Source organism: Pezoporus flaviventris, unplaced genomic scaffold (genome assembly GCF_033815535.1).
Source record: "Pezoporus flaviventris isolate CSIRO_AGI_PZ_B2104156 unplaced genomic scaffold, CSIRO_AGI_Pfla_v1 ptg000285l, whole genome shotgun sequence".
NCBI classification, from domain to species: Eukaryota; Metazoa; Chordata; class Aves; order Psittaciformes; family Psittacidae; genus Pezoporus; species Pezoporus flaviventris.
In genome coordinates, this window is record NW_026892832.1 from 931,210 (window position 1) to 955,651 (window position 24,442).

The 24,442-nt window shown below is 37.5% G+C and overlaps 1 protein-coding gene across 9 annotated transcripts in view; it reads left to right on the forward strand.

Moving 5' to 3' along the window:
* The window catches only part of APC (APC regulator of WNT signaling pathway), an 84,337-nt gene extending 61,972 nt beyond the window's left edge, over positions 1-22,365 (forward strand). For 7 of the 9 annotated variants that reach the window (XM_061443062.1, XM_061443065.1, XM_061443064.1 and 4 more), the window contains exons 8-16: positions 1,215-1,319; positions 4,681-4,803; positions 7,306-7,684; positions 8,838-8,933; positions 9,740-9,879; positions 11,144-11,221; positions 13,504-13,620; positions 14,257-14,471; positions 14,905-22,365. In XM_061443062.1, the coding sequence (XP_061299046.1) occupies positions 1,215-1,319; positions 4,681-4,803; positions 7,306-7,684; positions 8,838-8,933; positions 9,740-9,879; positions 11,144-11,221; positions 13,504-13,620; positions 14,257-14,471; positions 14,905-21,463 (7,812 nt within the window). In that variant the 3' untranslated portion in view covers positions 21,464-22,365. The remainder of the gene's footprint in view (positions 1-1,214; positions 1,320-4,680; positions 4,804-7,305; positions 7,685-8,837; positions 8,934-9,739; positions 9,880-11,143; positions 11,222-13,503; positions 13,621-14,256; positions 14,472-14,904) is intronic. The other 2 variants (XM_061443069.1, XM_061443068.1) reach the window with 2 other exon arrangements.
* The last annotated feature ends 2,077 nt before the right edge of the window (positions 22,366-24,442 follow it).

Here is a 24,442-nt window from a genome sequence, read left to right on the forward strand (position 1 = left end):
GAGTAGAGGGGCAGGATCACCTTCTTTGACCTGCTGGTCACACTCCGTTTGATGCAGCCCAGGGTACAGTTGGCTTTCTGGGCTGCGAGCACACACTGAACCCAGCTCATGTTCATTTTCTCATTGACCAGCACCCCCAAGTCCTTCTCCTCAGGGCTGCTCTGAATCTCTTCTCTGCCCACCCTGTAGTTGTGCCTGGGAGTGCTCTGATCCAGGTGTAGGACCTTGCACTTGCCATGGTTAAACTTCGTCAGGTTGGCATCAGCCCACCTCACAAGCGTGTCAAGGTCCCTGTGGATGGCATCCCTTCCCTCCAGCATATCAACCCAAGCACACAGCTTGGTGTCATCGGCAAATTTGCTGTGGGCGCACTCAATCCCACTGTCTCCTTTCGACTCCAGATTTGCAGTTCCATAGACAGGGTTATTCATGTCTCTGAAAATTTGAAACATTTTAAACACACTCATTTATATACTTCATACATTTTCTAATTGTTCAGTTATTGTATTTGCTTTATTAAGATACTGTATTTAAAATACTGATTTTTGTGTTGATCTCATGATCCGTATCAGTGCAGAGATGCCAGTTTAATGTTCATTTAGATGTATAGAAAATTGTGTCTCCTGAGAGATCTGAAACATGCCTGTACCGGCTTGCCAGATGAGTTGAATTTATTTTGATAAATATAAAATGGAACAATATTGGGCTGTATAATTTCTCTCTCCATCAAAATGGTTATTCTGTACTGTTTGTCTTTAACATGCTGAAGGGTTCTTACACTGCAGGTAGCTTTCTGTTAATGCAGAAATTTCTTATCTTTGAATGCAAAGCTTAATTGAACTATGCTAGCTGTAGTCTCCAGTAAATGCACAGCTCACGTGACAGTGCAGAGAATACAGTTGTTTGTTCCAGTTCCATTACATTCCTGATAGCAATGTGAGCACAGCTGGTGGAAGATGGTGTTTCTGTGTGTCATAGCAAATCCTTTGTCTTGCAGGGCTGTAATCCTCAAGAGGACGTGCTTCACTTTCATCTTGCGGTTTTTTGCAGTCAGTCTCATCTGTTAATTTTTGAGGCTTAGGGTTGTGAAGTACAAAGTACTGTTCAATGGCTTTGTGAGGATGCAGCACTGATATATTCACAATCTGTAAAGGTTTGAATGGTAAAGAATGCATCATTCCTATACCTAATTTCATAAACCCTTATGTTAACAGAGAGCACCCCAAACCAAGCATGATGCAGGTTCCCATGAAACAGAGAGGCAGAATGAAGGTCAAGGAGCAGCAGAAATCAGCGTGGCAACTAGCAGTACTATTCAGGTAAATTGATTGTTTTCTTTGTTGATTGTATAATTAAATACCCAAAATATACAGTGCTTCTGTATTGGTATGTGCCTCGTAGCATTTGTATGCCTGCTCATTTTAAAAATATCTGTGTTTTTCTTCCACCTGTATATGAGAAATTTCTTGTACTTGTTGGAAAGAGATGTTTTAATAATATGACGTATAAATATTCTGTATTGCAGGAAGCATTTCTGCTTTGTTTAAATAATTAATGAGCCTAATGCTATGAAGGAGGTAACAAGAGTTACTATAGAAAATGTATTTTATTATAGATGAACTGTAACACTAGAAGTATGACTTAGTTGTGGAATATTGTTCTGATTTTCACTTTAGAAATTATCACTGAAATATCAGTAATTAAAAAAATAAAAAATTAAAAAATGGAGAACCAAATGGTAGGTTTATCATTAGTGTTTCATTAATACTGTTTTACATAAAGCTTTGAAACAGTAGTATCAATCAGGTAATCTGGAAGTAGGCTGAAGGGTTAGTTAAATGCTTCTAAATATATTGTTCCTTTTACTAGTGAAATACATTAGTGGGGTATTTTGAGGGGTACATTAAATTCTTTACTTGTCTTTTTAAAGAAATATTTATCAAAATTATGACTTCTCCCTTTGGCTAAATATACTTTGATTTATTTACTGTGTGCTAATGATCACTCCCTTCATGATTTCCAACTGTAGCTGACCATTCCCACTAGTAATTCGTGTTCTTAAAACTTCACGCTACAAACTTAATAGTTGAATCCATAGGCAAAATATTTTTGCTGCTCCAGGGAAGTAGAATTATTTAAATACTTGTGAAAGTGTGTTGTACAAGAAAACAGAATTGTGGTTTAGCTAACGTATTTCATTTGATTAAACATTAAGTACAGCCCATAGTTTGATCACAGTTTGGAGTCTAGTTCTGTCAGCCGAATCTGAGCAATTGCTTGAGGCTCTGACTCTAGTTCTTATGACAGCTTTATTTTTTTGGAAGACAATAATTCAACACGCTTTGGGGCAGAAAGCATAACGTATTGAAATAATTCATGCATTGTGGCTGTATCATCTATCTTCAGTGAATGGATCAGGGTTTTTTCTGGACAACATTTTACAGGGAAGGAAGAAGAGACTGTGATGTCTTGGCAGACTTACACAAGTGGAAGATTTATTCATACTTCATTTGAGGTCTTATGTTGAGGATTTCTTCAGTTTTGACCTTTGCCTCATTAAAGTGTATAAAACATGCATACTTGTTCCTTCTGGTGGTAGGTAGGGCCAGGGCGCTGAATCTGTGTTAAGATACACATCTGGGGATTATTTACTTTTAGTACAGGTCCAGAGAGAGGATATTTGATGGATTTGGCATAACATTTATTTGTTATATACTTTAAACAATTGCTGTTCAATGCAAATAAGGTTTTAACCAAGCCATTTGGTTCTAATGGGTTTTGTGGTCATATAATTGACATTAATTGAAACACTGCTTATTGGATCCAGGTTTTTTCAGGATTCAGTTATGTCCTTTTCTGCACCATCTTTGAGCTTTCTTCTCTTTTCCATTGCCCTCACTATCCTGCCTTTAAATTTTTTTCATACCTTTGTTTTGCAAGTTTTGTAAAGGAATTTAGTGATACTGTCTATTTTGGTAAGAAAATGTGCCACAAAGTAGGGAAGGTAACCTTACTGACAGAGTTAAATAGCAAGCATAGTAAAACAATGAGAGAAAGACAGTAAAGTATAAAAGGAAAAAAACAAGATGAAAAAGACAGATGGGGGAGATTTTGAAGGAGAAGGTTCTACACAAGAAAGGTCTATGTAACAGCTCCTTGTCATTTCCCATCTTCTCAGATGAGTGGCTACACACCTTGCATTAGTTCTTTCATGTCAGTCTTTAGGAGCCAGTAGGGAATGTAGTTACGCTTCATATCAAAGTTGATACACTTTACACAGATTATTTAAGTGAATAATTGGGAAAATCCAATAGAGTTTTTGGTCTGAGCTTTAAGATTGTAAATTTTTCCTATATTTAAGAGAGAAAATAAGGAAATCTACATTAGAATAAATCATGTGAATTTAAATCATTCTAGTTACACTCTTTTAGCATAACACTTATTCTGGAGTGTGCATAAAATGTTCTGGATTCAAATGGGAGAGTGAAATGAGTATAGTAATGTGTGTTTAAATATTCCAGTATAACTAGAAGTTTTTCCTATCTAGGCAAACACTACATGAAGTTATTCTACCTTTCACTTAAAGTCACTTTCAACTTAAGATGTTGAGCTGTATGAACAGCAAATATTGTAGAGGAATATTTGTCTTCTTTCTTTTGGTGCGCCTAGGAAAAACACAGGCATTATTTCTAAATGTCTTTCATATGTTTTTATTCAGTGTGCTTCATATTTTTACTGGGAAAAAAAGAATATTCTCAGGATCCAGATAGCTTGAAAACATTGTTTTGCAAATTAAGATGATATTTTAATGAGAAGGTTTTAGGTTTTGTAGAGGATTAAGCAAAGACTGGTGACTACCTCAGTAAAACAATGCTCTGATACTGAAAGTGTTCTAGTCAAATGTATTTTTAAGTTCCTCAAAGTGAACAGAAAAGTAGGGATGCAAGGAAGAAAGCCTCACAGATAGGAAGCAGAGAAAAAGAAAGCAAGCAACTGGGGGGAGTGAGTGAGGGCAAAGAGAGTGAGTGGATAAAAGATGGTTAAAAACAAAAGGAAAATATAAATATGCAAAATTGGGGCCCCCCCAGAAAAGGGGCAAAGATGCCAATAACTGGGTCTTGTTACTCCAGGTAGAAGCATGCTATTTATAGTATTTTCTAGAAAAATTATAGAAAATAGGGGCATCATTATTTTATATTTTTTCATTTTAAAGTGAAAGAGATTCATCCACTCTTAATTTGCTTTTGATACGGACAAATTTAAATAGGGTTACTCCTTGTCCAGATGAATCTCTTCTTGTCGGTTTTTGCATACCTGGTTGTGTTCTGAAGTAGTACAGGCTTACCCCAATTCACTATGTAATGTGACGTAAAAGTTGGGGCTGTTTTTTTCTCTCTGTAAAAATTATAATCCAGTGTGTTGCAGTGTGAAAATAGTAACTACAAATTAAGTCCTTTGAAAACACAACTCTGTTGAGACTTGATTTCAGCAAAAGTGGTTAACAGAATTGTTTAACAGTGACCTCTAATTTGTGTTGGGGCAGAGAGGACTGAACAGAAGTTGACAGTTCGTTACTATCAGTATGATTTCATGATCTAGTGCTGAAATTGAATCAGGCATTAGTTGTTTTTCCACTCAGACCTTTTTTTTTTTATACTGAAATGTTTTTTAAATTTCTAGGGTTCTGCTGCTCGAATGGACCACGAGACCACCAGTGTTACGAGCTCTAGTAATAACTATTCTGTTCCTCGCAGACTGACAAGTCATCTGGGTACCAAGGTAACCGAAGATTACAAAGCACAGGTCGCTAATGCTACATTTTTACTAATACAATAATCTGTTTCTGCCAGTAGTACTAATATTACCTGAACGATCTACCTGATTTTAAATCAGAGTTAAAATTTTAGAGTATTTTTAAAATTTTTAAGGTACATGCACAGAGTACTTTTTTTTTTACTTACTGATCATCAGTTAAGAGTTGTTACAGTAAGGAAAAAGTGATTGCTGGAAATAACTGGAATATATAAAAAGCCTGTGGTGTTGATTTGTTATCCATGATGAATAGTACACCTTTTCAAGAGCAGTTTTTAAATACTTTTCCAGAAGCCAAATCCACAAAACAGAAATGCAATTACTAAGAAATTAAACTCAAAAAAAAAAAAAGAAGTCTTTCATGGTGATAAATATGCGTTTACAAGACTGTGCTCAAAGTTTTTGTGCAGTATGAAAAGAGGGGGAAAAAAGGGGCAAATCTGTAACACAGCATTAAGTTCATGAGCCACTGGAGTTTATACAGCCTTTGGAATCAGCAGCAGTCTATGTACTATCAGTGGTGTGTTGAGCGCAGTCTTCTGGGCCTATTAGCTTGACATAGTATTAATTACTTCAAGCCTTAAACCAGTGTGTTAATAATGTCATTTCAGTCCTGCACTCTATGCATGTGCCAGTAGGCGGTGACATCAGCAGGTCTGTCTGTGAGTTTTCATTGGAAATTGTAGAATTCCCAAAAGCTGCAGACAGTGGGAGAGCCCTGAAGGCAGGCAAAGGGTCTGAGCATGGAAGGATACAGGCAAAGAAATTGGTGGAGCTAAGTGTGTTGTCGGGTAGGAAAAGCTTAATTTTAATGCCTGAGAAGAAGGGAAACTGGTAGAGATTCTAAGTAGAGGAATGCATTTACAGATGCATAAAGAAATGTGTCTGTGTGTATAAGGAGACAGACAAGCCCTTTTTTAGTTTTTCCTGGGTTTTTTCTGCAACTTGGAGGCTGGATTTTGTTGGTTTCTTCAGTTCTGTTCTTTGAGAAAAACTTTGCCTTCCAAATCCAAACAACACTGGATTAAAGCTGCCACTTAAAATAACTATTAAGAGACATGCATGAAGCAGTTTAAGTTCGCTCTCCTTTAAGAATTCAGGTGGTTGGTTTTAATACTGTATTTGATTTTCCCCAGACCAGGAAGGCAGGATCTCCAAACTGGGATGCTAGGCTGTCATAATATTAGCTCCAAGACTGTTTCAGTGCATTTTGCATGTAATCATATAGCTTCCCAGATTCTAGGATTCAAGACTTGCTGCTTAGTCTACCCACTTCTATCCAGTTTTTTTCTAACTCTGTATTTGTGGTCATCTTCAGGCACATTTGAATTGCCTGTGAAGAAACCAAGTAAAATCATTCATAGGTCTGGTAACCAATGCAAGTATCTAGTTACTCGTAGAAAACTTCGTCCAAAGAAGAATGAGTCCAAAGTCTCATGTCTTCCTTAATTGGTATATTACAGAGGAGCACACACGCTGCTACTTTACAATTCCCTTTGATAGTTTCTTTATGTTGTGCTTTGATTTTGAATGTTCCTGTTTATCCTGGCTTTAGGAGTTTGGACTAAAATCATCCTCTACATCCTGTTAATCTACTAGAAGTTCACTGGAAGAACCAAATGCATTTCTTGATCTAAAGCTATTATTGAAGAAAATAGAGTGGAAAAGACAAACAAAATAGTGTGTTGATCACTATAGTAAATGACAGCCAAGGGAATCCCTCAAAATTTGCTGGATTTTAATGAGCAGTTTCATTACTCCAAGTTAAATGTGTAATGCTGGGTTTTCATGGCTTGATTTAATTTGACAAATGCTCAGTATTTTACATATATTAAATGAGCATTTGCTCTACTGGTTTTATCCCTGTAAACTTGAAAAAATGTGAATTTAACAATTCAGCTTTGCATTTGCTGTAAATAATCTGTTCCATATGCAAGTCGATCGTCATAACAAATGTTTACTTAATCTGAAATAGTTTTAAAGGAAAACTTTACATGGCTGTCAGATTTTTTAAACACAATATAAACTAAAAATTTATGTAATCATTCTTACCCTTTGTCTAGACTAATTATATTTAATACCACATGACAGAGTTTTCCACTTAAGCATCTTTACATGAAAGTGTGATTGTTATAGAGCATTTTTTTGATACAAAATTAATGTAAAATGTATTTTAGATTTCTCAAACTGGAACAATTTCATTAGTGTGTTTATTTATTTAATCTTTCTGAACAGTGAAATTTAAAAGTCTTTGCCATTGCTTTTGTAAAATAATACATTTACATACAGCTATGACCTACTTCTTCTAGCCATTTAACCACTAAGTGAAATGAATAACAAAGTAGTAGTAGTACTTTAATATTTCTAAATAGCACAAATATTTGCACCATTAAAGAAGGGGTTTTTTTTGCTCTTGTGTACCGTTCAATTTTCATTTTCATTTAATGTGTATTTTTTTAAATGTAACTATTTTTAAAATCATTTGACCTGCAGGTGGAAATGGTGTATTCTTTGTTATCAATGCTTGGTACTCATGATAAAGATGACATGTCAAGAACATTGCTAGCAATGTCTAGCTCGCAGGACAGCTGCATAGCCATGCGTCAGTCTGGATGTCTTCCTCTCCTCATCCAGCTTTTACATGGCAACGATAAAGACTCTGTCTTGTTAGGAAACTCTCGTGGTAGTAAGGAGGCCCGTGCCAGAGCCAGCGCAGCACTGCATAACATCATTCACTCCCAGCCTGATGATAAGCGAGGCAGACGGGAAATTCGCGTGCTTCATCTTTTGGAGCAGATCCGTGCTTACTGTGAAACATGTTGGGAATGGCAGGAAGCACATGAACAAGGAATGGACCAAGACAAAAACCCAAGTAGGTTCTGGAAGCCGTATAAAAATGTTTCAAGGATATATTGCAAACAGTGGATTTACAGAAAGTACAACTTTAATCAGAATTCTTATTGAATGTATGTGAGTTTTCTTATATATGTGCGTGTATAGATATATTTTTAAGCAGAGGTAGTGGTAGGAAATAGAATCAACTACTGATATGCAACCCTAGTTATAAACTTTTTACTTAAATCATAAAGCTTGGTATGCTTTCCAAATAATAATTCAAGCAGTTTATACATGTAATCTGTAAGTTAATATCGAATATGTACTTATTCTCTTCTACACTTGAATCAACGTAAATAATCCCAAATTGCTTTTCATGAAAATGTATTCAGTAGATAGCACGTTTCTTTTAGGAGAGGGACAAAGAGTACAAATTAAATCATCTCAATCTATTCAGTGTAATACAGAGTGTTACTTACAATGTTACATATAAGAAATATTTTAGTATTAAAATACAAAAGAAGTGACAATGTAAGTGAATACGAGTTTTTTCAGGGAACACTCAGAAAAAAGTTTTAACCTTCTGGATTGCTTAGCTGCTTTTCTGAATTGAGGGCAGTTTGTAAATACAGGCTGTTAGGGATCATCTATGACAAAATGTACTGCTGAAGTCAGGGGGAGCTTACGAGGGGAATCATTTGACAGGAATGTGGCTCTGACCAAGGTATACCATTACCAGTTGTGCATTAGTCAGAATGTAGCTCACAAAAAATAGAAATGTAAAAGCTTCTTGGTTATGAAATGGGAGTTAATTAACCATTCCTGAGGACACAGGAAGCAGCTTCACATCAGGTGACATATTATTTAATGCCACCAGAATTTTTGAATTTACTGACTTGTTTCACTAAGATCATTAATTTTTAGAAGTAGGATAATTTTTTTTTTATACTGGGAGTCATGCTTCTTACTTAATACATACACTCAGGATTCTCCCTAAGCATCAAATGTATTTCTGGTTCACATTTGTTAGTAACATTCTTAACTAATTGTCTGTTCATGGATTACTGGGAAGATACAAACCCTGAACAAAACTGCAGCTGATTTATTTTAACATTAGATTCACTTTGGAAAACTTGTGATCTAGACAAAATCACCTAGGAATGCTAATTATTTGCCTGTTTCTGGATCAGTGCCTGCTCCAGTCGATCATCAGATCTGTCCTGCAGTGTGTGTTTTGATGAAACTTTCATTTGATGAAGAACACAGGCATGCAATGAATGAGCTTGGTAAGACCAAATGTATTCCTCTGACTTCCTTTGAGGAGATTGCTGGAAACCGTGGCACTCCTTGTGTATATTAGTGGATATTTTTTATGACTAGTTTAAGTAGGTCATCAGTTTATTTGAATCAGTTGTTGCCTTCAAAGTGATGAGTGTTGTTTAATTAACCAGACCATTTCCCAGTGGATGAATTTTGGAAGAGTAGTAGTATTATGGAAATATTTGCAATTTTAGAGGTATTGGACTTAAAATGGAGACTGTTTTGGGGGGGTGGGGGGGGGTGTGTGTGATGGTGGTGGTGTTTTGGTGTGAGTTTTTTTTTTTTTGTCCTGAGTTTTTTAGTCCATGCTTAGTAAATTCTTTGCATGCAATTTTCCTTCATTTTCTACTTTTCATTATCAATGAAAATATTCTGTGTATTTTTCTCAGAAAATAACATTCAGTGATAATGATCAGTAATTTACTTAATAGTCTTCATGTAATGGGTGCAATTTCATCTGTCAAAAATGATTTTGACTAGTTGGAATTAAAAGATGAGTGTGCTTCTTAACTCCTAATAATTCCACCTGTTCCCATTTTCCCCTGGAATCTCAATATCATGCTGTTATACCTTTCACCTGCTGCTAAGCACAAGATTCAAGATCTGGAGTCAGTATTTAAGAATTTATTTACCTTTCTGAGTCTTCTGGTTTTCAGATTTTTGAGATTTGTTCTGTGAGTACAAATGCAGTTTGCTCCTTGGTATGCATATACTGTACTTGTGATATTAAAGTACAGATCTTATTTATTTTCTTACTTGTTTGCTTTTAAAGGAGGTTTGCAGGCCATTGCTGAACTTCTGCAAGTGGACTGTGAAATGTATGGACTTACAAGTGATCACTATAGTGTTACCTTAAGGAGATATGCTGGAATGGCTCTGACAAACTTGACTTTCGGAGATGTGGCAAACAAGGTAAGAGTAGAATTTTAAACACACAGTAATTTCAGTTAATAGCTATGTTTGAATTATAGTTCTCAAGACAGGTGATGGAAATCTTCATGATAGTATGTTGAGTTTGAGCTCAAGACAGAAGTTCAAGATAACCTGTGTCATTCCATCCTGTTCCTGACAGAGAGCACCGCAAACTGAATGTTACACCATGCAAGTATAGTATGAACTCTCAAATTAAATGAAACCACTTTTAATTTGTCACTAAAAATAAGGATTCTATCTACTGGATTAATTTTTTTGTGAGCATTGGATTAGTATATCGCATACTGATTACAGACCGGTGATTACACATAGTAACTGATTTTTCTGAGGATGTTGAACTAAAACTGCTTATTGAGTCAAATTCTGTAAAGTTGTCATTTAACAATACTATTACTTTCTCGTGAAATTTTGCAAACCTCTTCAGGCTGGAGCTTGCTTTTGAACATTTAGAGCATATCAAGTTCATAATGGGGACTACTTCAAATTATTATAAGGGCAAATAGTTTACCTAATATCTCTCAAGGACCATGCCTTCAAAAGGTAAAAAGTTTCATGATTTCTTGCCCCAGAGTTTGCCAAGCTATGGATCTTGAAATAACTTTGTACTAGAAGACTTTTAGCTTTCTGCTCTACAGGAAGACATTTCAGGAGCCGGTGGAAATAAGAGTCTTCTTGATTTTTTGGTCCACGTTTTAGACGAGTAAAGCATAAATCCTTGGTGCAAATAAATTGTTTCACAAAATAATGGCTTTTTACAACATGCATTCAGTAACCACTACAGGGCAGCAGTTCTTTGGTTTCTAGCATAAACGCAACTCCTCAGAGATGTAAATGTACGTGCTGTCCAGCTGAAGAGTAGTGCAATACTAACACACATTGTGGTTTTGAGTAATTTTTAATTGTGCTTTGTCACAATTTTCAGTGTAAGCTATACAGTTTTTCAATAGCTATTTTTATTTTTAAAGAAGGCCTCTAAGGTAGTAAAGTTCCAGATTAAGTCCTACACATGTTGTAAAAGATATGAAATTTAGCACAATTTTACCACTTAAATAACATCCAGAATACAAAACTAAGTGTTACACTTAACTTTTTAGCAGTTGTAAACCAAATATTTATTGTTGGCAGCATACTTTACTAAGCTTGTCTTGCACTTCAGATATGATTAGCTTGAAATATCAAAACATTGTGCAGAAGCAAGCCACCTAACCTGTCATTTAATAATATTTATTTTTTCTTTTAACAGGCTACATTATGTTCCATGAAGGGCTGCATGAGGGCTCTTGTAGCCCAACTGAAATCTGAAAGCGAAGACTTACAGCAGGTAACATCCTTTAAATTGAAATATTTTTTTAGCTTGGACATTTCCATCACTGTCCTTCCCATGAATTTCATTGTATTGTGTTAAAATACTGTATTTCTGCTCTCTTTTCCTAATATTTACCTTCCTTCTATTCATTTGGCCTTAACACCAGTTATTTTCATACTTGAATTCTGTCATTTTAATGAATTTTCTAGTGTGCTGTCCACAGCTAGCCTTTTCGGTTTTCTTAAATTAGGCTCTCTCTTTGAAATATGCATCATTTGTCTTGTTTGGGGGTATTTATTTGTAATTATTGTTCTTATGTTGTCTCGTGTGCCTTTGATGAAAAGATTGTACTTGTACTCATTCCACAAATCTATGAAGTTCAACTTTCTTGTAAAAATACTTGTCTGTGGGTCATACTATTTTTTTGCCGTTGTTTTTTTTTTTTTTACCAAAGCACATATAGCACGTGGGCGGTAACACTCACTTTTATGACCCTGGTCTGTTAGTGAAAGTCCCAGTTTTAAAGATAATTTTGAGGAGTCTTAGATTGTCTAATTTAGTTTATCGGTGCTAATGCACTGGGACCACCTAGAGGGTTCATACAGTATTGTGTCTCTTCGTTGGTATGGAACTTGTTTAAAATTGTTAAATGTTAAATTGTAGCCCACTGTAATTAATATGTACTGTAAACAAACTGGAACAGCTTTTGGAAAGAGAAACCCTGGTTTCCATGCAGCTTGAGTGAACCACCAGATGAAAGAACAATTTTAAATAAAAATTACTTTCTCTCTTAAAGCTAAAACTTTATTCACTAGAGGAGGAGCTAGCTAGTTATGATGGAGGAAACAATTAGAATTACAATAGGGGTTACTGGGTAAACTCCAATTTGGTATTAAGGCTGGTATTAAATACATCTAGTGTTCTTGAAAAGAGTCATGGACACGTGGTCCCTGTGACCCGTGGTGTGTCTCCAGCCACTGGCATGTATGCCTCCATACACATGCACACACACAGCAGGAAGACCCTCACTCAAGTTATAAATGATTTAATAATTAATAATAATGTGGTCGTACTGTGCTTGGCAGACAGCCAACTGTTCAGATGCAGCTCTCTCCCCTTATCTCTATGTTTTTCCATGCTTGAACCTCACCTAGATCCGTCCCTTCTGGTGCCTTTGGAACTGTTAGGTCCTTCCATCCCATAGCGAGTCTTCTGCAGTTCCAGAATGCTCTTCTCTTGGATCCCCTGAAGTGTCCCACACCCCTAGGCCAGGATTTCTGGAGTGACCTTCCTCAGTCCAAAAGGTGCAGGGATCTGCTCCCATTAACTTCTCATGGTGGGTGTTTTGCTTAGGCCAGTGGGCTGCAGGTTTGCAGGGAGAGCCCTGGAAAGATCCTGGTCAGGGAGCCACCTCCTCTGAGTCCTTGGTTTGTATGCCACCTGCCTTTGGCCCCCCCTGCTCCTCTGGGAACGTTGAGATGTGCTTCTGATGGGCTGATGGTTCCTGCGGTGCGCCTGGGGGTGGCTGGGGCAGGGTTGTACTGAGTGCCTCCATCTGTCTCTGGCTCCCTGTGCTCCCTTGGGGTGAGCAGGGGAGCATTCATCACATAACCTAACAAGCTTGCACAATTTTCTGACAAGGAGAATATCCCCAGGTTAAAGTTTTATACCAGGTATATTTCATGATGCATTTAAATGCTTACTGTAGCCCATAAATAGATGGAGTTTAATATGTAATGACTGTCCACTACAGTGACAGTCTGTCTCAAGTCTAGCTGCTGCCAGGGACAAGGATATTGTCTGAATTGTTGTTCATCTTCTATAGGTAACTGTTCTGATTGTATAAGACACAGTGTATTTTTAAAGGACTTTAAAAAGTTTTATAAACATCAGTCAAAGTAATCATACCATCTGAGAGACAGGCAAGTGTTATTGTTCTATTTTACAAGCAGAAAAGCTGAGAAAAAGGTGATACTAAATTATCAGAGTAGATCAGAAATCTGAGGTTTTGGACCAGTTTTTCAACCAGTGTGGAAAGCAGGGAGCCTGATTCAAAATTTTTCTTTTAGGTACCCACACACAAAAGCCAGTGCCTGTGATTTAACTTGATACTGAAATGTTAGGACAGTCTAGCAGACAACACAACGAAAAGCAGATTTCAGCAAATTTTAGTTCAGTAGCTGAACATGGGTAATGTTCATTAATCTGTAATGTTCGAGAAATCCATGAGGGAAGTCTGATAACCTGTTAAAAAGTAGCTATACTGACATACATTATTTTTCTTTCACGTTTTGCAGGTCATTGCAAGTGTGTTAAGGAACTTGTCGTGGCGAGCAGATGTAAACAGCAAGAAGACTCTAAGAGAAGTTGGAAGTGTGAAAGCATTGATGGAATGTGCTTTAGAAGTTAAGAAGGTACCCTGTATAAATGATTGAGATAAATTTTTGAGAGATGGCATTTGTTTTACAGAAACCGCAAATATGTTCTGTTTTTATAAAAGCAGTTTGTCACATATATGGGGTGGTTTAGGTAGCTTGCTTCGAAAAAAGAGAGTTGCTTTGACTTAACGTAGCAGCAAAGCACCATGTAGCAATGACATCTCAAAACTACTAGGAGTTCTTTAATGAGGGTTGACAGCTTTTGCTCTTCAGTTGCATGAGCTCTGCTGTTCAGACAGAGTTTTTTATAATTTTGCAATTTAATAAAACCTCTTTTGAGTTACTGAATAGGTAACTATCACTTCTGTAATCTTCTAGATGTATCTTTGGTATCCAGACAGGATTATATTCAATTCGAGAGTCTCCTGCCAGCTAGTCTTCAAGCCATTTTTACCATTATGGCTGCTAACAAGTATTGTGTCACAGATTTCTGAAAACTCTGGAGCAAGAAATACCAATATGTGTGCACTGCTGCCTGCACACATAGATTATCAGCCCACAACACAGAAATTGGAACACACGTAACACCTTGAAGCTAACTTACGTACTTATGAGAGCCTGTGATCAATAGCTGAAAACTTCTCTAATTCTACCATTTTGTTACTTTCCTAGGAATCCACCCTAAAAAGTGTTCTGAGTGCCTTATGGAATTTATCAGCACACTGTACTGGGAACAAAGCTGATATATGTGCTGTTGATGGTGCTCTTGCATTTCTAGTTAGCACACTGACATACCGGAGCCAAACAAACACTTTAGCTATCATAGAAAGCGGAGGAGGAATATTAAGAAATGTTTCTAGCTTAATTGCTACTAATGAGGACCACAGGTGGGTATGCTTTTTTTTTTCTCTGAAAATCTTAGCAGTTCCACATGCATATTTAGTAGACAGTTTCTAAGACTTGAGTCTTATTATGAATGCATGTATTAAGTATAGTAATCAGGTACAGATAATTCTAAATGCATTTGATAAGGCAAGTATTTATTTCATCTGCATAACAAGAATATGCAGACATATTAATACCTGCTGCTTGTTGATGAGGAACTGTACTAAAAGCTAACTATTCATATTTATAATAGGATTTGATTAGCATTCAGATGAAAGCTAGAGGAAATATGAGATAAGTTTGCACTGGAGAATTCATGATTATACTTTCTAAGAGGAAAACTTGCCTCTAGTGTAATAGATTGTTGTTTTGCTTTCTCTCTTACCCTTCTGAAATGCCACTTACTGATGTTTGTTTCCAATTACTCAACAACAGGCAAATCCTGCGGGAGAACAGCTGCTTACAAACATTGTTACAACATTTGAAGTCACATAGTTTAACAATAGTCAGTAATGCATGTGGAACCTTGTGGAATCTTTCTGCAAGGAATGCAAAAGATCAGGAGGCACTGTGGGACATGGGAGCTGTAAGCATGCTGAAGAATCTCATTCACTCCAAGCACAAAATGATAGCCATGGGTAGTGCTGCAGCATTAAGAAATCTCATGGCAAACAGGCCAGCAAAATATAAGGATGCCAACATTATGTCTCCAGGATCAAGCTTACCATCTCTTCATGTCAGAAAACAAAAGGCACTGGAAGCAGAATTAGATGCTCAGCATTTATCAGAGACTTTTGACAACATAGATAATTTAAGCCCAAAAGCATCTCACCGTAATAAGCAGAGACATAAGCAAAATATATACAGTGAGTATGTCTTGGACTCAAGTCGGAATGATGATGGTATATACAGATCAGAGAGTTTTAATGCTGGTAATGTGTCTGTACTTTCAGCATATTTAAATACTGCAGTATTGCCCGGCTCCTCCTCTTCCAGTAGAGGAAACACAGAAAATTCTCGTTCTGAGAAAGACAGAAGTCTTGACAGGGAACGAGCAGTAGGCTTAAATACCTATCATCCAGCTCCAGAGAATGCTGCGAATTCCTCTAAGAGAATGGGAATGCAGATTTCTATTGCTACAGCTCAGATCACCAAAGTTATGGAAGACGTAACAAGTGTGCATATTCCACAAGAAGACAAAAGTTCTGTTTCCACTTCTGAAATGCACTGTTTGACAGAAGATAGAAATGCCCAGAGGAGATCAACCACTGCCCATACTCACTCAAATACATACTTCCCTAAATCTGAGAATTCAAACAGGACATGTCCTGTGCCTTATACAAAAATGGAATACAAGAGAGCTTCAAATGATAGTTTAAATAGTGTCAGCAGTAGTGATGGCTATGGTAAAAGAGGCCAAATGAAACCTTCTGTTGAATCTTACTCTGAAGATGATGAAAGTAAATTTTGTAGTTATGGTAAATATCCAGCTGACCTGGCACATAAGATTCATAGTGCAAATCATATGGATGACAATGATGGAGAGCTAGACACTCCTATTAATTACAGTCTTAAATACTCAGATGAACAGTTGAATTCTGGAAGGCAGAGTCCCTCTCAGAATGAAAGATGGACAAGGCCTAAACATATAGTAGACGATGAAATGAAGCAAAATGAACAAAGGCAGTCAAGGAGCCAAAATGCAGCCTACCCTGTGTACACTGAAAGTGGAGATGATAAACACATGAAATATCAGTCACCTTTTGGACAGCAGGAGTGTGTTTCTTCCTTTAGGTCAAGAGGATCCAGTGGTTCAGATCAGAACAGAGTAGGCTCAACTCTAGGAATAAGTCAGAAAGTAAACCAGTCTTTGTGTCAGGTGGATGATTATGATGATGATAAACCAACCAATTACAGTGAACGTTATTCTGAGGAAGAGCAACATGAAGAGGAAGACAGACCAACTGATTACAGCATACAGTACAATGAAGAGGAACATCATGTCGATCAGCCTATTGATTATAGTTTAAAATACTCAACAGAAGTTCCTTCTTCCCAGAAGCCATCTTTTACTTTTCCAAAGACTTCTTCAGTGCAGCACAGTAAAACTGACCATATTTCCTCAAGCAGTGGGAGCACATCAGCCCCCTCAGCTGGCTCAAAGAGACAGAACCAGCTTCACCCAAATTCTGCACAGAGCAGAGGTGGTCATGCACAAAAGACTGGCTCCTGTAAAACTCCCTCTATTAATCAGGAAACTATACAAACCTACTGTGTGGAAGATACCCCAATATGTTTTTCAAGGTGTAGCTCTTTGTCGTCTTTGTCATCAGCTGAAGATGAAATAGGACGTAATCAATCCACACATGTGACAGAAGCTAGTAACACGTTACAAATATCAGAACTGAAGGAAAACAGTGGGGCTTTATCTACAGACGGTGCAGTAAATGAAAGCACATCAACATCACAAAACATCAGAACAAAATCTGGTAGACTTCAGAATTCCAGTTTGTCTCCTTCTGACTCCACTAGACATAAAGTTGTTGAATTTTCTTCAGGTGCCAAATCTCCCTCAAAGAGTGGTGCCCAGACTCCTAAAAGCCCACCAGAACATTATGTGCAGGAAACACCACTCATGTTCAGCAGATGCACTTCTGTAAGTTCCCTTGATAGCTTTGAAAGCCGTTCAATTGCTAGTTCGGTTCAAAGTGAGCCTTGCAGTGGAATAGTAAGTGGTATTATAAGTCCCAGCGATCTTCCAGACAGCCCTGGACAAACAATGCCTCCAAGCAGAAGTAAAACACCACCCCCTGCTCAAGGAGTTCAAGGGAAAAGAGATGTAGCTAAAGGCAAAATACCTAGTGCAGAAAAGAGAGACCCTGGTCCTAGACAGGCAGCTGTAAATGCAGCTGTTCAAAGAGTTCAGGTACTGCCAGATGCTGATACACTATTACATTTTGCTACAGAAAGCACACCAGACGGCTTTTCTTGCTCTTCTAGTCTGAGTGCTCTGAGTCTTGATGAGCCGTTTATACAGAAAGATGCAGAGCTAAGAATAATGCCTCCAGTTCATGAAAATGAGCATGGAAATGAAGCAGAACTTGAACAGTCAGACGATACAAAGGATAGTCAAGAGGAGAAATCAGAGAAGCCTGTAGAGACAGAAAAAGACATTCTGGATGATTCTGATGATGATATTGAAATACTGGAAGCATGTATTATTTCTGCAATGCCAACAAAGTCTTCACGTAAAGCCAAAAAGCCTTCTCAAGCGTCTGCTCCAAAAATACCTCCTCCTGTAGCCAGAAAGCCCAGCCAGTTGCCAGTTTACAAACTTTTGCCTTCACAAAGCAGACTGCAGTCCCAAAAGCATGTGAGTTTCACACCAGGAGATGATATGCCACGGGTATATTGTGTTGAGGGCACACCAATAAACTTTTCAACAGCTACATCTCTGAGTGATCTCACAATAGAATCACCCCCGAGTGAGTTGGCCAATGCAGACAATGTGGGTACAGGAGTGGAGCCTGGGGAATTTGAAAAGCGAGACACCATTCCTACAGAAGGTAGAAGTACTGATGATTGTCAGACAGCAAAAATTTCAGTCGTGACTTCCCCAGGCCTGGATGATGACAAAACAGAAGAGGGTGATATTCTGGCTGAGTGCATTAACTCAGCTATGCCAAAAGGAAAAAGTCACAAACCTTTCAGAGTGAAGAAGATAATGGATCAAATTCAACAGGCGTCTTCATCTCTAAGTAATAAAAGCCAACCAGAAGGTGAGAAAAAGAAGCCAACATCACCAGTAAAGCCTGTACCCCAAAATGATGAATACAGAGCACGTATAAGAAAAACCACAGAGCCTAAAAACAGTATTAATAATGAAAGAAGCTATCCAGAGAACAGAGACACAAAGAAACAGAATCTTAAAAATAATGCAAGAGATTTTAATGACAAATTGCCAAATAATGAAGAGCGTGTAAGAGGAAGCTTTTCATTTGATTCCCCTCATCATTACACACCTATTGAGGGAACTCCTTACTGTTTTTCACGGAATGATTCTCTAAGTTCTTTAGATTTTGATGATGATGATGTTGACCTTTCAAGGGAGAAGGCAGAATTAAGAAAAGGAAAAGAAACAAAGGAAACAGAAACTAAAGACTGCACTAATCCAGAACAGTCTTCAAATCAGCAGCCAAGTAACAGAACACATGTTTGTCAAAAAAATGCAACAGGCAGAAGCCAGGCCAAAACTTTCTCTCAGTCAGCTAAAGAGATTCCAGACAGAGGAGCAGCTACAGATGAGAAAATGCAGGATTTTGCTATTGAAAACACGCCTGTTTGTTTTTCTCGCAATTCATCTCTTAGTTCCCTCAGTGATATTGATCAAGAAAACAATAACAACAAAGAAGGGCAACCTGTAAAATCTACTGAGACTCCTAATTCACAGATGGAATCAAATAGACCACTGACTTCTGGTTACGCACCTAAATCATTTCATGTGGAAGATACTCCTGTATGTTTCTCTAGGAACAGCTCTCTGAGTTCTCTTAGTATTGACTCAGAAGATGACCTTTTGCAGGAATGCATAAGTTCTGCTATGCCTAAAAAGAAAAAACCTTCAAGAATTAAGATTGAAAGTGAAAAAAATAATTCCAGAAATACAGGTAATGTACTGGCAGAAGATTTAACACTGGATTTGAGAGAGATACAGAGGCTGGATTCAGAACATGGTTTCTCACCTGATTCAGAGAACTTTGATTGGAAAGCTATACAAGAAGGTGCAAATTCTATCGTTAGTAGCTTGCATCAAGCTGCGGCTGCTGCATCGCTGTCTAGACAAGCTTCATCAGACTCTGATTCTATCCTTTCATTAAAATCTGGTATTTCTCTAGGGTCACCATTTCATCTTACCCCAGACCAAGAAGAAAAACCTTTCACTAGTAACAAAGGTCCGAGAATTCTTAAGCCAGGAGAAAAGAGTACGCTGGAGTCTAAAAAAGCAGAATCCGAAAGTAGGGGAATCAAAGGAGGGAAGAAAGTGTATAAAAGTGTAATTACAGGAAAAGCTCACTCAAGTTCAGAAGTTTCAAGCCAGTTGAAGCAACCACAACAGACAAGTGTGCCTTCAATTTCACGTGGTAGGACAATGATTCATATTCCAGGAGTTCGAAATAGTTCTTCAAGTACTAGTCCTGTTTCCAAAAAAGGTCCCGCACTCAAAAACACCAACTCCAAGAGTCCCGGTGAAGGCCAAGGTTTGACTAGTTCTCCAAGAGGAGTCAAGTCATCAGTGAAACCTGAGCCAGCTCCTGTAACTAGGCAGCCATCAGGGTTGACCCAGGGCGGGTCAAGTAAAGGACCTTCTAGATCAGGATCTAGAGATTCTACTCCTTCTAGACCTCAACAGCAGCCATTAAGTAGGCCTCTGCAGTCTCCAGGCCGAAACTCTATTTCCCCAGGAAGAAATGGTATAAGTCCTCCCAACAAACTGTCACAGTTGCCAAGGACATCATCTCCTAGCACAGCTTCCACTAAATCTTCAAGCTCAAGTAGAATGTCATATACATCACCAGGCAGGCAGATGAGCCAGCAAAACCTTACAAAACAAACTGCCTTACCTAAGAGTACCAGTAGCATTCCACGAAGTGAGTCCACTTCAAAGGGGTTAAACCAAGCTCTCAACAGTGGAGGATCAAACAAAAAGACTGACTTATCCAGAATATCATCTACAAAGTCAAGTGGAAGTGAATCTGACAGATCCGAGAGACCTGTTCTTGTTCGTCAGTCAACTTTTATTAAAGAAGCTCCAAGCCCGACTCTGAGGCGGAAATTAGAAGAGTCAGCTTCTTTTGAATCTCTGTCTCCTTCCAGGCCAGATTCTCCCACAAGGTCCCAGCTACAGACCCCAGTTTTAAGTCCATCTCTTCCTGATATGTCTTCATCCACTCATGCAACTGCCCAGGCTAGTGGTTGGCGAAAATTACCCCCTAATATGAGCCCTTCTACAGAATATGATGGGAGACAAGCAAAACGTCATGATATAGCTCGTTCTCATTCTGAGAGTCCATCTAGATTGTTGATCAGTAGGTCAGGAACGTGGAAGCGTGAGCATAGTAAGCATTCCTCATCACTTCCTCGTGTAAGCACTTGGCGAAGAACAGGAAGTTCCTCCTCAATTTTGTCAGCTTCTTCAGAATCCAGTGAAAAGGCAAAAAGTGAAGATGAAAAGCAACATGTAAGTTCTCTTTCTGGACACAAGCAATGTAAAGAAAGCCAAGCACCAACAAAAGGTACTTGGAGAAAAATAAAAGAAAGTGAAATTCCTCAGATAATGAATGATCCTCAGCATTCTTTCTCAGGTGCCACAAGTGGCTCTGATTCCAAAAGTCTTATCTATCAGATGGCACCAGCTGTCTCTAAGACTGAGGATGTGTGGGTAAGGATAGAGGACTGCCCAATTAACAATCCTCGATCTGGAAGGTCCCCAACCGGAAATACTCCTCCTGTTATTGACAGTGTTTTGGAGAAAGGGGGTGTGAGTTGTAAAGATTCTAAAGAGATTCAAGAAAAACAAACCCCAGGGAATGGAGCTGTTCCAGTTCGTACCATTGGTTTAGAAAACCGTCTGAACTCTTTCTTTCAGATGGATAGTCCCGATAAAGGCACTGAAACAAAGCCTCTGCCGAATAATCCTGTTCCTACACTAGAAAATAATGAAAGTACTGTAAGTGAGCGTACACCATTCAGCTCCAGTAGCTCAAGCAAACATAGCTCTCCCATCGGTACTGTTGCAGCAAGAGTGACTCCTTTCAACTACAATCCAAGCCGCAGGAAGAGTAGTGTGGACAACAGTTCTGCTCGGCCATCACAAATACCAACACCCGTAAATAACAGCACAAAGAAACGTGACTCCAAGTCTGAAAATCCAGACTCAAGTGGAACTCAGAGTCCTAAACGTCACTCTGGCTCTTACCTGGTAACTTCTGTTTAAGTGCAACAAAAAATAAAACTGATGTATTATATACAGCAGCTATTTAGAAGTTTTGTTTCAAATGAAACTTTAAAACAATGGGGATTGATTTTTTTTTGTTGTTCTTATTTGTTGTAAATAGGTTTGATTCTTGTTAGAGAGTCCTTGTTCTGGAAGCCATATCTGATAGTATACTTTGTCTTCACTGGTGATATTTTGGAGGAATACCTGGTTGACAGTTTGGAATAAACCTGCTATCACAAGTGTCTTTGTACAGTATGTTTAACATGTATTTAATTAGCATCACATAATCCTTTAAATATTGCTTGCCATTGAAATCATGGAACATTGCAGATAGAGTTGATACAGTCATACTGCTGCATTGCTTTGTCAATCATTTTTAGATTGCAGACTGGCTAAAGTACATCAGGGAAGAATTGGTATTATTTATGCAAAAAAAGTATATTCAGTTTTAGTATTTGTGAGTCCATCTAACCCAATATTAATCATGTGGCTGTGAAATTCACAGTAATATGGTTTCTGCTGAACAAGCTCTCCCAGCCTGCTTTTCTGCATGAATGGAACTGATGGTTTATTTTCTGAAGTAATGATTAACATTTCTGTGGTCACATAATGTGCATAGCTAGTTATGGTGTCACTATTTACACTCTCTTTGTGCTCTGGAAAAGAAAAATTAAAAAAAAAAAAAAAAAAGGAAAAATGCGTAACTGTAAAAAAATTATTTTACCTGAATCCTGAATTAGATTTTATCTTAAAGTAGGTAGAAACTTTTTGCTATGCTGTAACTTGTATATTCTGGTATTTGAGATGAGATGGCTGCTCTTTTATTAATGAGACATGGGGGTGATGTCTCAACAGAGACTAAAATGAACATTTCAGAATAAATTATTACTGTATGTAAATTGTGTGTGTTACTTATACATTACATAAATACACAGTATTTTGAGATTTCAGGATATACTGTGTTGTATAATGCACTTACACTTAAGGCCTGATAGAGCAGAATCTTGCATCTCCAATATTTGTTTCTCCTTATCACTGACAAATGGCTGTTGTAGGATCTTAGCTACAGGATCAGGCCCTAAGTCTTCTGTAATATATTTGTAATTGAGACAGTTTCACACATCTCAGGTGCATAACAAGGCTAAAGGCAGGGTGTTTCCAGTAGCCAAGCAGTATAGTTGTTTTCATGACTGCAAGCCTGAAACAATACTGTATGTATGAAAACAATATTTGTGAAATGAAAGATTTTTAAAATTTGGGGATATCATGTAGAATGTGTAATAGTGACTATAGAATTAATTTTTTGAGCTCTTTGTGCTTTTTTTAAAATTTATTTATTTTTTAAAAATTATGAAGGGGAAAATACTGCTAGAATCCCATGGAAGCAAGAAATTTGTTACCATAGTAGAAAACCAGGACATTTGCTTCCTCAAGCCTTTTTGATGGGAATATGGTTTGTGCTAGGACAGTGCCGAAAAGACAGATTTCTGCTTCAGAAATACAAATACAGTCTGAATTCAGATGGGAATTGGTTTAAAGTAGAAACATGAGAGAATAAAACATGGATCATTCTGTGCATGATGGAACAAACCACAGAACACTCTTGTCAGTTTTGTTGTATCTCAAATGGACTATTCTAAAGTTAGCATTCTAAATAATTGATACTGAGGATTCAGAATACCCTGAAATAGAGCAATTTACCTTTAGGGTAGCTTTAACAGAGTTTCAGAGTGTATCAGATCTGTGGCTTCTGTAGTTCATCTGATATTGAAATGAATCAACTTTATCTTGAATTCACCATAGGATATACACTGCTGAATTAAGATACTACTAGCAGCCAGAAGTCAATTTAGATAAAAGCCAATACCAAAAATACGTCTTTATGAGAAGTGGTATCTTATGTGCTCTTGTGCTTTGCTTCCTTTCAGATTTGCTTAGAGACATGCCATGTTTCTACATCATGTGATGAAATCTGTTAATAAGCAGCACTTCTCATGTTATCATCTGAAATATTTTGTATACGGCATCTTCACAAAACTTCCATTATTAGTGTCCTCTTAAAGATGAAAATGAGACAGATTGCATGATGTATTCAAAGTCAGAACTTCCTATTAGAGAAGAATATAGAACTCCATCCTTGAGTTTAAAATGTAAGAACATTTTTCTTAAAAATAATGTGATTTTTTTTTTTTTGCCTTTAACTGCTAATATGAAGATATACCACATAATCCAGCTTTACATCTGAGTCCTGTCAATGTAAGAATTTAAAGGTAATCTCAGTAAAGAAATTCTGATTTCATTTTTGTAACTGAGGGGATTAGAGGAAGATGAGGTAAACCAATAATTGTATGTGTATCAAACACCAAAATGTCTTTGAAAATTGTAGTGGCTTCTCTAGATAGCCTTGGAGATACTTCATGATCATTATAATTGGGGAGTTTCTCTTAATATCCTTGTAAGTAACCTGCATTTGTAGCAAAGACAGATGAGAAAAACTTCTCAACTATAAGGGTAGTGATACACTAAAATATGCTTCCCATGGGAGTTGTTGAATTTCCATTATAGAAGTTCCTTAGAACTTCTTGAAGAGGTTTATGAAACATCTCATAGGGATGGACTGTAGAGATGGGCTTCGGTGATCCTTTGAAATCCCTTCCAGATCTACGTTTCTGTGATGCTTTTATCTGAAATACTAAGTACCCACTAAGAGCCTTTTAGAATCTTCTAGGACATTGATGATGTTTGATTTATGTTAGTGATGGGGATATAAAGTTATATTCTAAGTTTAACCATAAAAACAGATCCCGGAAATACAAAATAAGTTTTAAAAAAGAAAAATCTCTGTAATTATGTTTGGGCTTGGATTTTGTTAATGCTGTCTAGACTCACGATTTGATTTGTGCTGCTAAACATTTATTCTGGGTTCCTTGGTTTTATTTTTATGAAGATGCCACAGAGGGTGGCATCTTCATGAAA